The sequence below is a fragment of the Manis pentadactyla genome, chromosome 9 (genome assembly GCF_030020395.1).
Source record: "Manis pentadactyla isolate mManPen7 chromosome 9, mManPen7.hap1, whole genome shotgun sequence".
Classification (NCBI taxonomy): Eukaryota; Metazoa; Chordata; class Mammalia; order Pholidota; family Manidae; genus Manis; species Manis pentadactyla.
In genome coordinates, this window is record NC_080027.1 from 109,239,166 (window position 1) to 109,255,388 (window position 16,223).

Genomic DNA, 16,223 nt, shown 5'->3' on the forward strand with positions numbered 1-16,223 from the left:
CAAACAGTATGATCACAACTATGTCATGCGTTGGAAAGAAAATGACTATGAGAAAATACAACAAAGTTTTATGTTTGTGTATTATTTTGCATGTAGGTTTCTTTTTCTATTGTTTCCTCTTGTAAAATTTTTCTGATTTTCTTTAATGAGCATGATTACTTTAATAAAATACATATTTAGGAGTTCCAGTTTTTTAATTTTTCTGCTTAATAAAATGCATGTAGGGGGCTGAGGCATGGGTGTGCGAGCCTTGATGGCCAGCAGGTCCTTCCACAGCTCTGTGGTGCGCATGCTGTACGAGGCCACAGCAGCAGGTAAAGAGATATGCTTTCCCTTCCAGGATGGCAGTTTTTTCCATGTAGGTTAAAAGTTGCCAGACACCATACAACAGATTACCTTCTTATTAGGATTTGGAAATGTAAGTGATGTCACTAAACAGTTTTAAGCATTTTGTAACAACCTGTCACGCCAAAACATAATTACTCATCTTCTTTCTAACACATGAAGTTTAGAACCAACAGTCAAGAAGCAGTTAGTACCAATAAAATATGGTTCATCTGTCAAAAGAACAACAAATGTCCTGGTTATTTATGTTGCTGGTCCCACTTCATGCTGTCTTCCAAGCTGAAGTGAATGGGGCACTGCAACTCCCAGGGCTTCCTACTCAAGAGGCCTTGCGCCCCGTCACCTGTGCCATGCTCTATGCCTCACCCATTTTGATTAAGCAAAGCTATTTATTTCTATCTTGACTTATAATTGACTGCAAAGAATTCCTGGGTTGGACCAGGTTGGGTTTTTTGGGAGGGAGGTACAGATCTATCACCTTTGAAGGTTAAAATGAAGTTAAGAGAACACTAGTGAAGCTCATTTAATTGATAAAGAAAACTGACTCAAAGAGACTAAATAACCCACCAAGGTGAAAATTTATTAAGGTCACAGCTAAGCCTGTAACTCAGGTCTCCTCCCCACCCATTGACTGTTCTCCCACCACACACTGCAAAGCCAGTCATTCACTATTAAATTCAACCAAAGTCACTTCTGGAATTTATTTCCATAACAAAAAATTCTACATGCAAATCTCTGATGTATAGGCAACTCGACAAATATAAAAATGACTACCTCAAAAACACTAAGGCTACTTAATGGTAACAAAGAAGGTTAAATAAATTGATGATGTACAAATCCCTAATCTAAGCTTGGCTTTGTGTCTCATGTCTCAATTATACCAACTCACTTAACTCTCAATATATTGACCTCTGAATTTCAATTTGCAAAATTTACAAGTGCCACCTTGCAGGAAGAACAAATATAATGACTAACGACAAGAACATATGCTTTATTGCAAGGCACCCACTTAAATACCAACATCTATAAATGTGTCCTTCAGAAAACCTATTAAAAAAATGAAAAAGCAAGCTACACTTGTAAAAGAAATAATTGGGGAGTTATTTACTTCACCAAAAAATATATCACCTAACAACAGAGCTTCCTTATCAGAACAGCATTCCAGACTGACTAGAAATTAGGAGTGTTTCTAATCCAAACGATGACTGTATAGATGGCACACCAAGGTCCAAAAGTTACAGCCCCATGAAAACGTGGGTTTATTTATAAACACTTTAGATATAGGTATATAGAAAGGCAACTAATGAATAAAACAAGGAATAAGAATATTAAAGTTCAGTGACAACCTAACATTTGAAATCTCAAAAGGAAATCACAAAACATATAAAGTCTTTGGCAAACACACCCCAAGGTTCCTGCCTGAGATGACTCTTAAAAAGCCATATGTTAGCACTGGTAGGAGCCCAAGTCTTTTTATTCAAGGAAGCTGCTTTCTAGTACATATGTTAAAGACAGCTGGTTCTCTTACATCGAGTTATGCTAATCAAAGGGCTTAGCCATATAGTTTCAAAATACAAACACGTCTCAATAAGATTTTACTTTCATGATATTTTCTCTTAGCTTTTGTAACAATAAGTTATTATCTAAATCATTTGAGACTAAAGATTTGTTCACTTGACGGGTTTTTCACATTCTGATAGATGCTTGCCTGCTCTGAGTAACTCTAAAAAGACTGTCAAGCAGTTGTATGTGGAAATGTCAGTAACATGGGTTGCAAGAGTTCCAGAAGCAATTCAGATGGTGGAAGAGGCAGCCATCCAAACCAGGAAGAGCCACTCTTCACAATGCAAAGTGATTACCAATCCATCAAGAAACCAAATGGTTTCTACAATAGTAACTCTTCTTTTTGTCCAGAAATATAGTATACTAAGAAATAAAGACGAAGAAAGATAACTGGTTTGGAGACATGAGAGGTATGGACAAAAGCAGGGCACTGTTAAAGTAACCTCCCCAAAGCCAGCAGTCTACTCTCTCATTTTGCTTTAATAGCCCAACAATACTAAAAACAGATCTCCTGTTTTCAATCAGAGAAACTGTATATGGGTAACTGGCATCACATTCATACTAAAAACTAGTTTCAGAATTGACCTACGAAGTTTACAGTTAAGGAAAAAAGTTCTGAGAAGTTTGGCTATTTCTTACACACAAAAACACAGTACGACCATATTCCTTACCCTGACAACTTGCCGAGTACTTGTGATAAAAGCTTTTCTTATACTCAGTTCAGTTGCATCGAGGTTGAATTTTCTAGGATTTGCTTCAACTATGCGTGGGTCGAAAAGTCAAGGTAAAGCAAGTTTGTCATCAAAAGCCTAACAAAAGTCAAACCACAGAATCTCTCGCAGGCAAGCAATAAAATCTGGTCCAATATTTCTGGAAACACAGTGAACCTGACACTAATCATTCTCAAACTTTCTCTGTCCGTGGTTCCTTGTGTTCTGAGGCAGAGACGACCTGCCAGGTTAAGAACACACACCCTGCTGACCAGTTTCACTGCAGATCCATGGCTATCTGACCACAGCTGAGCTGTGCTCTTCCGGACGCCTGCCAGCACTTGGTATATTTTTTTATTCCAGATCACCTTTTCATGACAGCTTTTGCAAGACTTTCTCACTTGCCATTCCAAACCATTCCACTGGGTCAAGAACCCAATCCTGCTTAATCTAGGCAGAACAAGGAGGCTTCTTCAACAAAGCCTCCTCCTATCTCCTCACGCCCAGCCTGGTCCTGCCCTGCCCAGGTCAGCCACTAGCATGGCTCTGTATGTCTCTTACAGTCTGAGAGTACCCATTCGTGCTATTATTTGATTAATGTGTGCCTGTGCCGCCTCTCTACAGCAGGATGTGTCATACACTGTAGAAGAACTTGGCTACTCTACCTTAGCTTACTGAGCAATTATTTTAAATGTGTCCTGGATGGAACAAAAAAGAGCAACACTGATCGATTATAAAAAGAAATGCCTAATCTATGAGCTTGCTCATCTGTCTGTCTGCCCAGATGGCACAGACACCACTGAAAAGGATATTGATGGTTTCATCAAGGTCCTCTAAATCCCACTCGATGCTCCGGAGGTTGTTCCTCAGCTCATTGGTGGTCCAGTCGATTTCTTCCCTGGTTGCTGTGGAGGGGTCCTGGAGGAGCTCTGTCCATCTCTGAAACAACCCCTGGGCGGTGTTCACGGCTTTCTGTACCTCTCTGTGATCAAGGGGAAGGGGAAGAAGAGAAATCAGATGTATTCCATGAACAAGTTATGGCATGGCTTAATAGTTATGATTCTGTATCATCCTTGGCCACCACCATTCCCAAAAGTATTTTTATGTCTTCACAGAAGGCTATTCATGGACAAATATGAAAGTTCAGAACAACAGTCTGAGTTCTTACCTGATTTCAGAATACAATAGCCACGTTTAAGCAGCTGTATCATCAAGTTTGTTTGAGAAAACAATTTTTTTTGTTGTCTATAGCTATAAGACAGAGTAAACTTAAATGTAGTATCAGAAGCAATCCTACTAATTAACTAAAGGGCCATTAATATTCACTCACACTGCCATTGGGTATGACAGTAACTTTTACATTCAGATAAAAAAGTCCTAATACAGCTTTCTTTTTTGGGGGGTAGATGGTAAAAGAAGGACGGAGGAGGGTTCCTCTTACACAGCCAGTCTTTTTGAAGGTAAGTATTTTAAGCTGAGACATTTTAAAACCCAAAATCTCATTAGATTTCCAAGCATTATTAGTTTTAAACATGTCTACTTTCCTAGAGTGAGCAATGCTGTATAGCAAATCAGTGGGTTTCTTGTTTAGAGAGTGAGACTAGGCCATTATGTGCTATGACCTAGTTAGTATGACTTAAAAGATTAGATATAGTCACAAGGTTTAAAAAACTGCCCCCCCAACTGGGCCAATACCCACCGTTTAAATGTCCTACTCTAACACTACTGCATCTAAAAGCTGAAAAAGAGTCATTTTATAATCATTTGGTCTCTTGTGTACAAATACTATAATCTTTATGCTCTTAAATTAAGATATGTGTTTTGATCCTTCTATGGTTTTAAACCAATTCTTCCGACTGTTCAATCCGGGTGCTTATTGTCTACAGCTTTAAGACAGAAATCACATGCATCCCATTCCGACATTTCGAGTACCAGGAAAGGAAGCACTAACAAAATGAAATAAGGTGTCTTAGAATATCTTGGTCTGCCAATACTGACGAGAGCTAAAAAGCTGAGTGTTAAATGGAGAATACAGCTCTGGGGCCCAGTTGAATAAGTCATTGAGCTATATGAGAAACAATGAATGTACCGAGGTGTGTTCATACCCAGTTTATGAACTAGTCAAGTCCTCTCATTGTTCCCTCCTATCAGCCTTATACTTCCAGTGCTAGTGAGAAACACTACTTAACATAAAAGGGAAGGACTAAGTAAATGAGATGTAAATCCACTATTTTTACTCTTCATTGAGGTTTTTGGCTGATTTGGTGGAGAAAGAGGCACACATCTTCCCATGATACAAGGTACTTGGTTTATCTGTGAGTATGAATATCATCTATGATAAAAGATGACAGGTTTAAAGAGATATCTATAATGATACCTCATTTTAAAGAATACAAAAATTATCAGTTCTGTGAATACAAATTCCTTTTTAAAAAAAAGAAGCCTCAAACCCAAGAAGCCTCAGGCTTGGGTATGTCACGTTCTCTACCATCAGTACCCAACTATGATGCTGGAATTAAATTCTCTTAAACAGCAATCCATAAACTCCTTGATATCAGGGTTCTTTTGCACTCTTCAAAATTATTTGAAGAACCCAAATAACTTAGATTGATGTGGGATTATTTATCTGTTGTCATTTACCATATCAGAAATTCAAACAGACATTTAAAAATATTTTACAGCAAAAACTTGTATGTTAACATAACTTTTTTGTGAAAAGTAATTTCTAAAACACAAAAATTTAGTGAAAAGGGCGGCACTGTCTCACATTTTTGTAAATCTCTTTAATATCTGGCTTAAAGAAGACAGCTTGATTCTCACATCTGCTTCTACATTCAGTCTGTTGACATACATTTTGGTTGAAATATATGATGAAAATCCAGACTCACAAAGATGTATCATTGGAAAGGGGAGGAGTGTCTTAACAGTTTTTTCACATAACTATGGATATTCTTTTCTGACACTGTATGAAACTCAACAAGTGGTCATTTCTACAGGTTAGTTACAACACAGAACCCGAAACTTACCAAAGACTTTTTGAACTCTTATAACATTACAATCCATTCCTCTATCTTATGTTTTTAATGGGATCTTTTACCTAGCCATGTATGATTTTACAACATCACATAGCCTTCAAATGCTGACTCATTTCATTATACAATGTCCAAAATCATGTAATATGATCATACCAAACTCATTAGAAAAATTTAATTATTGGGCATCTGTAAGATGATAACAGGTGATAAAAGCTTTCCAAAATTCTACGTTTTTAAAAGACGGCTTTAATTTTTATCATCGGCAAAAATACTGTCAGTTGTTTTCCATCAAATGACAGGTTCACCTCACCCATTTTTGAGAAAATATCTCAAGTATTTTTAGATAATTTTGAGATTTAAGAACATATTCAAGTCTCAATAACCAGTATACTTGTCATTCTTTCATGTAAAAGTGAGATTCTAGAGAGGGGAAAAAAGACCTATTTCAGCTCATAACTCAATCACAGAAGTGTTTTTTCTGGAGAAAGCCATCTTAATTCACAATATAGCAAAAGTGCTTCATGTACACTCTCATTTTGTCACATAGAATATGAAAATGTGTATCAAGGCTGGGAAAAAACATTTGTGAATTATAAATCTGATTAATGACTAGTATCCAGAATATATTTTAAAAACCACTCAAAACTGAATAAGAAACCCAATTTAAAAATGGGCAAAAGATTTGAACAGTCAATTTACCAAAGATGACATACAAATAACAACTAAGCACATGAAAAGATGTCCAATATCATTATTCATAAGAAAAATGCAAATCAAATCCACAATGAGATATAAGAACCTAGAAGGGCTAAAAATAAACACAAATGACAATGCTAAGTGCTGACTATGTGGTAGAGTAACCGGAACTCTCATGCATTACTTGCAGGAATGCAAAATGGGACAGCCATGTTAGAAAACAATGTGGCTGTTCTTAAAATTAAACATATACTTGCCATATGACCTAACACCTCCCTTTTAGATGACATGAAAACTTATGTTCACACAATAACCTGCAAATTCTTACGGTATCTTTATTTAGTAACAGCTCCAAACTGAAAACTCCCCAACCAAATATCCTTAAACTAATGAATGAACAAATGATGGTACAGCTGCATGACAGAATATTACTCAGCAATGAAAAGGAACAAACTACTCATACACACCACAGTATGGATGAATCTGAAATCCATTATGCAAAGTGAAAGAAGCTTGACTCAGAAGACCAGACACTGTATGATTCCATTTATATAATGTTCTGGAAAAGGCAAACTATATAGAGAGAAAATAGAAAAATAGTTGCTGAGTGCTGGGCACAGGGGAAGGGACTAGAAGAGGCACACAGAAACTTTTAGGGGGGATGGATCTGTCCTATGTCTTATTTGTGGTGGTGGTAGTTAACATAACTATACACAGCTGTCAAACTTCGCAGAACTGTAAACTAAAAAGGGCCAATTTTAAGGTAGGTAAATTATAACTTAAAAAAAATGACAAAAAGGTCTTCAAGGATCAATATTTAGTAAAATTAGTAACTTCTACTTTTTCATGAAGAACATTCGTAAGGAAATATGACTCTCTTTTCTTTCTCACTGTGAGAGAGGAATACAATGACTACTAGTACAGTTTGGAACCAGTGGCTTGATTTAGGCTAAGGCACCAGCAGTTTTACCTTCCCAAACTTCTACACTGTCAGTGTAAATGCCAACATGATGCAAAAAGCAAATAACATGGGCGTATTATGAAAAACGTTTTAAGCTGAGGGATTGTGCTGTGAAAGGCTCTGAGAACCCCTTGGGATGCAAGGACCACACTTTCATCTTCACTCTTAAGACACTGATACTCAGATTTGAGGTGGGGGAAGGACATGTGGGTGGAGTCAAATCTAGTAGCACAGAGGGAAATCAAGGAGTCCTGAAGTGTGCAAGAATGTAAGCAGGCCCTGGAAAAGAACTAAAGAAATGGTAGGAATTAGCAAAATGCTACAGAGCAATCCCAGGATAAGTAACATTCAACACCTACCCCACAGGGTTGGCCAGTGACCTGGTTTGTTCCACTCTCAATCTCGTGCTTTTAAAAGAGATTTCATTTTTAGTTTTCATTTAGTGGCACAGACTTAAGAAAGGCAAAGTAGGCATTATTTTGCATTTCTAAGACAGTTGTGTTAAGGGATCAAGAAGGTGAAAACTGTCAATCAACAATGGCTCAGATCATGAAAAGCCAGAATGTGCAGCATGTCCAGGAGTTCCTAGACTAATAGCAGCAAAAGGGGTCCCTCAAAGTTTAAAATATGTCCCAATTTCTCTTCTTCCAATATCATTTCAGCATGGCATTAACCTAAAAAGGAGGCATGAATGGAAAGCAGAAAGAAAGAGTATCACAGATCCTACTCTTCAGCTAAATATTAATGGCAACCAGAAATTCTCCACCCCCCCAAAAAATCCGTGGGATTTCTGAATACTTTGAAGAGCCACAAGACACACCTAATAAGGTGAGGGACTCAAACTAGTGAGACAACCCACTCAGTTCAGAACTTGTGAATATCTGGAACTGAGTATTTAAAATCACTTTGCATCCCAAGTAAATCCATTAACAGCAACAGAGGAGGATAGAACCAAGTCGTCTGTTTGAGATTTGTGGGGATTTAAACAAGAGAAAGAGAAGAGCCCATGGAGTTTGCTTTATACAACTTTCCCAGGAAAGGAAGGGAGTTGTTTCTGGGTGAACTGGCTAGTTAAGCACTTCATTCACACAACACTCTTTCTCTCTTCTCTCTCTCTCTCTCTCTCTCTCTCTCTCTCTCTCTCTCTCTCTCTCTCTCTCTCTCTCGCACCCAGCACACTGTCCACTCCACAGCTAGGCCCATGTGAGCGCTGCCCCCCGTGAGAGCACTGTGCTCTGAGTAAGCAGCTGCCATGCTGACTCCCTAGGCAGGAGCAAACCACTTTTGTCTGTGGATTCCAGAAAGGTAACAAAAATCACACAATATAGCCTCTTTCTCTTGTAGAGTCTGGTTTAGCTATTTTTTTTAGTTTTTCTTCCATCTATGTGATGGGAATGATAAAAGTCTGGCACCCAGAACTTTCCATGAGGGGCCGGGTATACCTTGACATTTTGGAGCTCTTCAGCTGAGCAAACTTCTTGGTAAGTAACAATCTCACTGACACCTTTGGGAATCCGGCCTGGCACCATTTCACTAAAAACTTACTGATTACTTTCCAAGGAATTACAGCTTTAGCTCCTGACCCAAAGAAGCCTTTTTCAGTTCCTTGAAGGGAAGAGATGGCTATCTCCACAACGGTCAAGCGGATTTTCTGCCCCCACATCTGTCCCATGCTTCCAAAGTCAGTGTGTCTTACACATTTCATGGGCAGCAGGAAGCACAGCTTTGGAAAACTAGGAATGAGTCTTTGCTCCCTCGTTGTCCACCAAAATCACAGGACCTATCATGGATTAAACTCCGTCTGAACACTGGACTGAAGGTCCTTCACTGCAGTCCATCCCAGGGCCCATGGGACCACTTGGAGGGCAGAGCTTCTTTCTCTATACAAAAGTGCAGGCCACATCTTTGAAGACTGTATTTTTTGGGCAAAAATAAAATCATCCAAGTTTTCAAAACCAGTCTTTCATTTCTTATGAATGAAAACTTGACACTGGCAGGACTAACCTAGTCTTTTTTTGAGGCAGCCCAATACTAACCCCTTGTCACTGCTAGCTGAGCCTCTCTCATATACCATTCCAGTCTTTTCCACCATGGTGAAGGGTTCACCATCCCAACAAACCTCTAGGGCTCCAGGCAATACATCCAGATAGCCATAAAATCACAAAATTTTTCTTATTTGTATTTCACCAAGTCTGTCAATAAAATGGAAGGAAGGAGTACCTCTGCCATTAGGAAGCTTTTTTCTTTCTTTTTTGACCATGCTGGTAAGACTGAGTTGGCATCTGTTCCATACTGTGGTTGTGTTAACAACTACCCCAAAACTTACTGCTGTAAAACCACCATTTATTATGTTCACGCATTCTGTGGGTCAGGAATTGGCACCAGACACAGAAGGCATGACTTGTCACTGCTCCACAACGTCTGGGGCCTCAGGGGAAAGACTCAATGGCCTGGGGCTGCAAGAGCAGGTGCTTCTCAGTAGTGTCTCTATCTCTGTGCAGTCTCTCCACAGGATCTCTCCAGCACGGTGGCTTCAGTACATGGACCTCTTACATGTTAGCTCAGTGCACCCTAAGCCTGTGCCCTGAGCCTGAAAGATGCAAGCAGAAGCTGTATTGGTTGTCTTTTATGACTTAAGCTTCACTAGTTGAGCAGTGTTATTTCTACCTCATTCTGTCAGTTGAGACAGTTGCAAAGGTCTGCCCAGGTTCACAGGAAAGGAATAGGGATCCCAGCTTAACAGAAGCATGCCAGCTTCATAATAAGGAAAGGAAATGGGACAGGATGTAGACTGGGGCAGCTATATGTGGAAAAATAAACCTGCCACAACACCCGTATCTGGGGCGGTACCCGCTCTGCACATCCCTTTATAGAGAGGCCTGCATCTCATCAGTGTACTAAGAGAGGCTGGTGAGGGCGGCTGGTTTCCACTCCAGGAAGGAAACCTGAGCAGCCCAGGCTCAGCTCCCCTCTGCGACCACATCACCCTCCTGCCCCCATCCTACAGCCTGGTTCCACTGCCAGTCCCTCAGGTTAGGTTTGGCATGGGGCTGTTTTTACTGCTTGACTTCCATACTCATGATTTTTGTATTTAAGGGGAAAAACCACACACCCTGACTTTACCGACTTTACTGCCTTCATTTCACTGTCATTTCAAAATTCAGTTTCACTGTGATATCTTTCACAATTACTCTTGTCGGGGGAAAAGAGTCTTTCCTTGGTCACCTACAGTCATATGCAAGTCTGACCTCAGCCTGGTGCTGTGGCCACCACTCCCCCGGGACAGCAGCACCCCCTGCCCCACTGATATGGAGGGCAGAGTCCTGAGTCGCCCGCACTTGGCCTCGTTCTCAGTGTACCTGACACTAGGCCTTCCTATCTATTGTCCCCAAACTCTCACTTCATCTGCTCTTGTGACATTTTGCTCTTCTAGTTTCTAGCAATTTTCTCTTTCCTCTGCCTCCACCTGGTCCCGATGTTTCTCAGTACTCCCCACAGTTTCCAAGTGCTCATCAACACTCACAGGTTCAAAAGGTCCCTTTAAGCTGAGGACTCCCCAGCTGCACCTACAGCCCTAACCCGCACCCAGGACTAAGTCCTCTGTTTTCAGATGCCTGTAAGATCATTCAACTTGCCTAAAAACAAATGATCTTCCCTACAAAGCAAGCAAGTATTCAAACAAAAAGACAAAATAAAATAACTTGCTTCCTTTTCTAACCTCCCCATTTTAATCAATTTTGCCACTCTTTTCCAGATTTAAAACTTGTCTAGACAAGTGTCATCTTTGACTCTTCCTCTTCGCAACTTGCACAACCTCTACTTAAGCCCAATTACTAGGTTTTAGCTCTGGAAGGAACTTACAAGATAACTAGTCTACACTCATTGAACAAGAGAAACGTGGCTCAGACATCTTGGCTGCGTGCCTCAAGTTCTGACCCTGCACACGCGGCGCTTTCCAGATGAAGACCTATTCAATCCCGTAGGTGCTAAGTCTCCAGACAAATCTATTCTCTGGGAGGAATCAGAACACCTAGGTTTGAGGCCTTAAAAGTTGACCACAGGTAAATAAATAGTAACTGCTAGTTGAAATGCCTCCTGATTAAGAATTTACAATAAGAAACATGAAATTTTTAAATTCCTCAGCAGGATATGTCATACCTTCTACCTCCCCCTCTCCAAACTGGCTGACTTTAACAGCCAACCTGATTTCTCACTAAAACAAAATCTGCCTCAGTTGGCAGCTCTTCTTGCCATCCTCCCTGTTCTTATTCCTGGCTCTCGACTGCAGCTGGAAGCAGCCAGGGAGGGCCCATGCACCTCTGCAGATGAAAAGCAGACATTTCCTTCAAGACCCAGATTGAGACCCTACGTGCTTCACTGACGTGTCCTCCACCCAACATTCCCACTGGCGGTCTTGCCTTTTCTCAATCTTCACAGCATCTCAACTTCATTCCAAAGCCTTACACACAATGTACATAGTCTTTCACCAACACTCTCCCGCATATCTGCATAGTGTTCTCCAAACTAGGCTACAATTTCAGGAGCTAGATATGATAGTAGGCATTCAATAAATTTATAACAAATGTTTGCAAAGTTGTTTTTACAATGAAACATCTTCTGATTTTTTTAAACTAGACGATGAGATGTGACTTACATTCAATTTTACTGTACTAAAATTACCCTGCAAAGATTAATTTTCTTCACAGTGACAATACCTATAGTTTTCTCAATGTTGTGAATAAAATGTATAATGCTTGCCTTCAAAGAGCTCATAATTTAGTGTTAAAAAGACTGTATATACAGATAAGAGATGGTGAGAGAATAATTCAACATATATCACCTTGTTCATCTGCTTGCTTATGCCATTATTTCAACACTAATCCACAGCCAAAAACCTGGAAATTAAAATCGTCGTTTAGGTACAAAAAACTTCCAAACCAGCAGAATATCAAAGAGCCACAACATTCATGCCTTTTATCTACTAGAGAAACTCACTTAGTACCAAAATACTCTCATATTCCAACACTCAATTTTGCGGTTGTCTTGGTGGCCTGTTCAATTAGAAAATGCAAATTCCAAAAGCTTGTCAACAAGAGAGGGTAAAAACCACAGAACCCAAAGTTCAGAATGGGTTCACCCATCAAACAAGCACTGCCTAAGTCCCTGCTGAATATGATCATGAAAATAACATGACTCAAATGTGGTGTTTTTCACCTTGCAAATGAGTAAAGATTGCTTAAAATGAGATCCCAGTACTGGCAAGGGATCAAGGGAAATGTGCCTTTCAAACACTGGGAAGGGTGGGAGGTGTGGAGTGGGGAGCAGAGTGGAGATAGGGATGTATTCTGGGGAGCAATTTGTAAATGCATCAGAGGCTTTGAAAATGTCCATACTCTCTAAATTAGCAATTCTGCCTCAGAAATACAGACTATGCAAATAATCAGAAGCAGAAATAAAGACCTGCAACAAGCAGGCTTGCCACTATATTAATTATAATAGTGAAGAATTAAAAATGTCATGTCATCCTGGGTGATAAATTATATTACAATTTATAAGACAAAATACAATGCAGTCACTGAAAGCTCTCCCCACCAGAGACATTTTAAGGATATAATGAAATACAGATGAAAAGATTATAAAACAGCATGACCCCAATTTCTAAAATGATTAATAATAACACATATACAAATTCCAGCTTTTTCACTTTCAAGCTTATGAACTTGAAATTGTTTTTAACTTTCAGTTTTGTTTTTTTCATTTATAAGATGATCATAATGATAGTATTAGTACCTACTTTGTAAGGATTAAAAAGACAATCCCTGTTAGGCTCTTAGTACAGTGCCTGATATACAATAAGAAAACTGATGGATGGCATCAAGTAAAACTATTAATAGAAATGAAGCTCAAAAAGACACCAAAAACTTCAACTAATTATTTTGGGATTGTGACAGCTCAATAAATTTTTATTCTGTGTTTAATATTTTTATTTTCTAAGTTTTTAAAAAATAAGCATATTTTAGTATAACATTATTATAAGTGTTACCCAAAAAACAGTAAGATACGGCGTTTCCTCTCAGAAGGACAGCCTATTTGGAATGGAAACAAACATTTAAAGGAGTATGTTTAGTGTGCACTTAACATGTGCCCCAAACTATGCTTGGCAATTTATATGCATTAACTCATTGAATCCTCCTAAATGATAGAGCAGGCATGGTCAAGCCAAATCTGTGCACAAAGAAACAGGTTCATACCTCTGAAACCAACATAACATTGTGTATCAACTATATTCCAATAACAAACTAACAAAAACCAAATAAACAATAAATAAATAAAGGGCTAAAAAATTCAATACAACTAGGAAAAAAAGAAAAAAAAAAGATACAGGTTCAGAGAAGATAATTAACTTGCCAAAAGTTAAACAAAGTAATTGATAGAAGCGAGATTCTAAGCTTGGGTCAGTCTGATAACCACAGCTCAGTTATTTCACCAAAGCCCCTCACTGCCTCCAGAAGTCACGTAAGAAGAAAAAGGACACCCAGAATACACATTTCCTTTCCCTTTCCCCAGCTTTATTCTTCTTACGAACCTATCACCACCAGATATACCAGATATTTGTTCATTTGCTTACTGCCTGTCCCTAGGATGGAAGCTCTGTAAGAACAGGGCATTGTTTGTTCACTGCTGTACCCTCAGCTCCTGGCACACGGAAGACAGACACTCGAAGTCTAGTAAGGACTTTAGAATGAAGGATTCTGAATAGAGAAATGACCTGATCGTGTCTCTGCGGTCACCTCTGGTGGCAGTGTGAAGCTTGGTGAAGAAGCCGCTTGTAAGAGTCCAGGTGAGAGAGGATGAGGCCGTGAACTAAGGCAGAGGAACCAAAACCAGAGAGGAAGAGAAGATTCTGGAACTATCCAAGATGGCACTGATAGGACACGATGACTGAGTGGACGTGGGACTAAAGGACAGTGTGGAGTCAGCAGTGAAGAGAGTTAAGAGGAGGAAGGACAGGACAGGCATTTGTCAGGAGGGGGAAGGAGAAAGAGAAGAGAGCAGAGAAGAGGAAGAATCTAGGCCGTATGGTGGGGATATCAACTGATTAGCAGCACACACAGAAAAGCACCCAGGAAGAGAGCTGGGGCGCAGTGACTGGAGGGTGGGGTGGGCACACAAAAGCAATGACCAAGCTCACCAGTGAGAAGACACAAGAGGGTCCACCAGAGAGGCTCCAAGTTCGGGGCAGGCCAGAGGGGACCGAGCCCTAGTGGTGTGGATACCACTGTGAGTGTCCACACCAGGTGGGGCCTGATTTGCCTGTGAGCCCAGCTGCCCAGCTGTGTGGTTTCTCCTATGTTCTGGGATTCTGCTTTGAACAAGACACTCAAGAGTGTCAAAACTGCACAAAACCAGCCCCAAACACTCAGCCACTAATCACTGAATATTTAAATTAAAACAGCTTTCTAACTGGTCTGTTTTTAAATCTTTCCTCACACTGAAGCATATGATATTACCACCAAATCAATATTCCTAAAACCCTAATTTCATGTCAGATGAGACTCTCCTTGACCCTATTCTACCTGCACTATGAAGTACGTACAGCGTGAGTGGAATTAGGAAGTTCAAATTTGAATCCTGGGTCTATCACTCAGTAGCTGTGTGATCCTGGGCAAGTTACTTAACCCCTCTGTGTTCCCCTCAGCTCCTCATATCTATAATGTGGTTAATACCCACATCATAGAGCTGTTCTTATAAAGATTCTTATGAAGTGCTAACTTAGCCCACAATGCCTGACATAGGAATTACACACTTTAAATGTTAACTACAGTATTATTACTTACCCAGATAAATTTCCTACTCTGCTTGGGGTGCTCTCCTGGCCTTTTAAACACACAGGGCCCATCTCAGGACCTTTCCCACCCATAAACTACCACTCCTTCACTCAACATTTAAGCTATATATTCAAGGTGTTGGGCTAGAAATATGGAAAAACAAGCAGTCCCAACCCTGAGTTCATAGTCTAATAATGAAAGGCAGCCAGAGGAAGAGGTGCAGTAGTAATAGGTTACAGGTACCAAGGGAAGCACTTCCTGGAGGCAGAGGACATGCTTACACTGAATCTCAAAAGCTGACTGGCTGAATCAGGCACGGTGGGTGCAGGTAGAGTAAAAGCACCCAGCTCTATGGTCACAGTCACTGTGCTGAGTTTGGCACTGCTTGAGCTCTGAGCTGGGGGCAGGCCAAGAGACCAGAGGGTAGAAGAGGGCTAGATCATAGAGGTCATGAAGTGTTTGAACTTTATTCCGTAGGCAACAGGCAGCTACTAAATGATGTTAAGTAGGAAACCCTGCTTGGGTTCTAGCTGCCCCTGTACTGCCAATATGGAAGCCACATATGACCACTGAATGCTTGAAATGCATGCCTAGTGTGACCAAGGACAAAAATTTTTCATTTTAATTAATTTAAACTTAAAAACTGATATGTAATTCAGTTACCTGGAAAGTCTGATGTTTGGAACAATTTGGGTATATAATCTACTTTTTCGAAACTGTACATTGAATGAACTCTGAATACAGATCGGGTATTTCCAATGAAAATTTAGCATCTAAATTGAGATGTGCTTAAGTGTAAAATACACACGAGATTTTGAAGACTTAGTGTAAAAGAAATAAAATCTCATTAATAATCAAATGTTGAAATATTTTCAATATATTAGGTTAAAGATGACATTCAAATTAACTTCACCTCTTTCTTTTTACCTTTTAACGTGACTACTCGGAAATGTAAAATGGCGTCTGTGGCTCATTGTATTTTGGATAGCCCTGATCCAACAGAACCAAGGGCAGAGGAAAGAGGAAAGAGACTAGAAACAGGAAGATCAATTAAGAGACTCTGTGGTAAGAGTCAAGATGAGAC

General features: G+C 39.8%; 1 protein-coding gene across 4 annotated transcripts in view; it reads right to left on the minus strand.

The window, feature by feature from the left end:
- Positions 1-16,223, minus strand: part of STX6 (syntaxin 6) — a 35,898-nt gene that overhangs the window by 17,406 nt on the left and 2,269 nt on the right. For all 4 annotated transcript variants that reach the window (XM_036905949.2, XM_036905950.2, XM_057507924.1 and 1 more), the window contains exons 2-3: positions 3,431-3,600; positions 2,580-2,674 (exon numbers count right to left, since the gene is read on the minus strand). In XM_036905949.2, the coding sequence (XP_036761844.2) occupies positions 2,580-2,674; positions 3,431-3,600 (265 nt within the window). The remainder of the gene's footprint in view (positions 1-2,579; positions 2,675-3,430; positions 3,601-16,223) is intronic.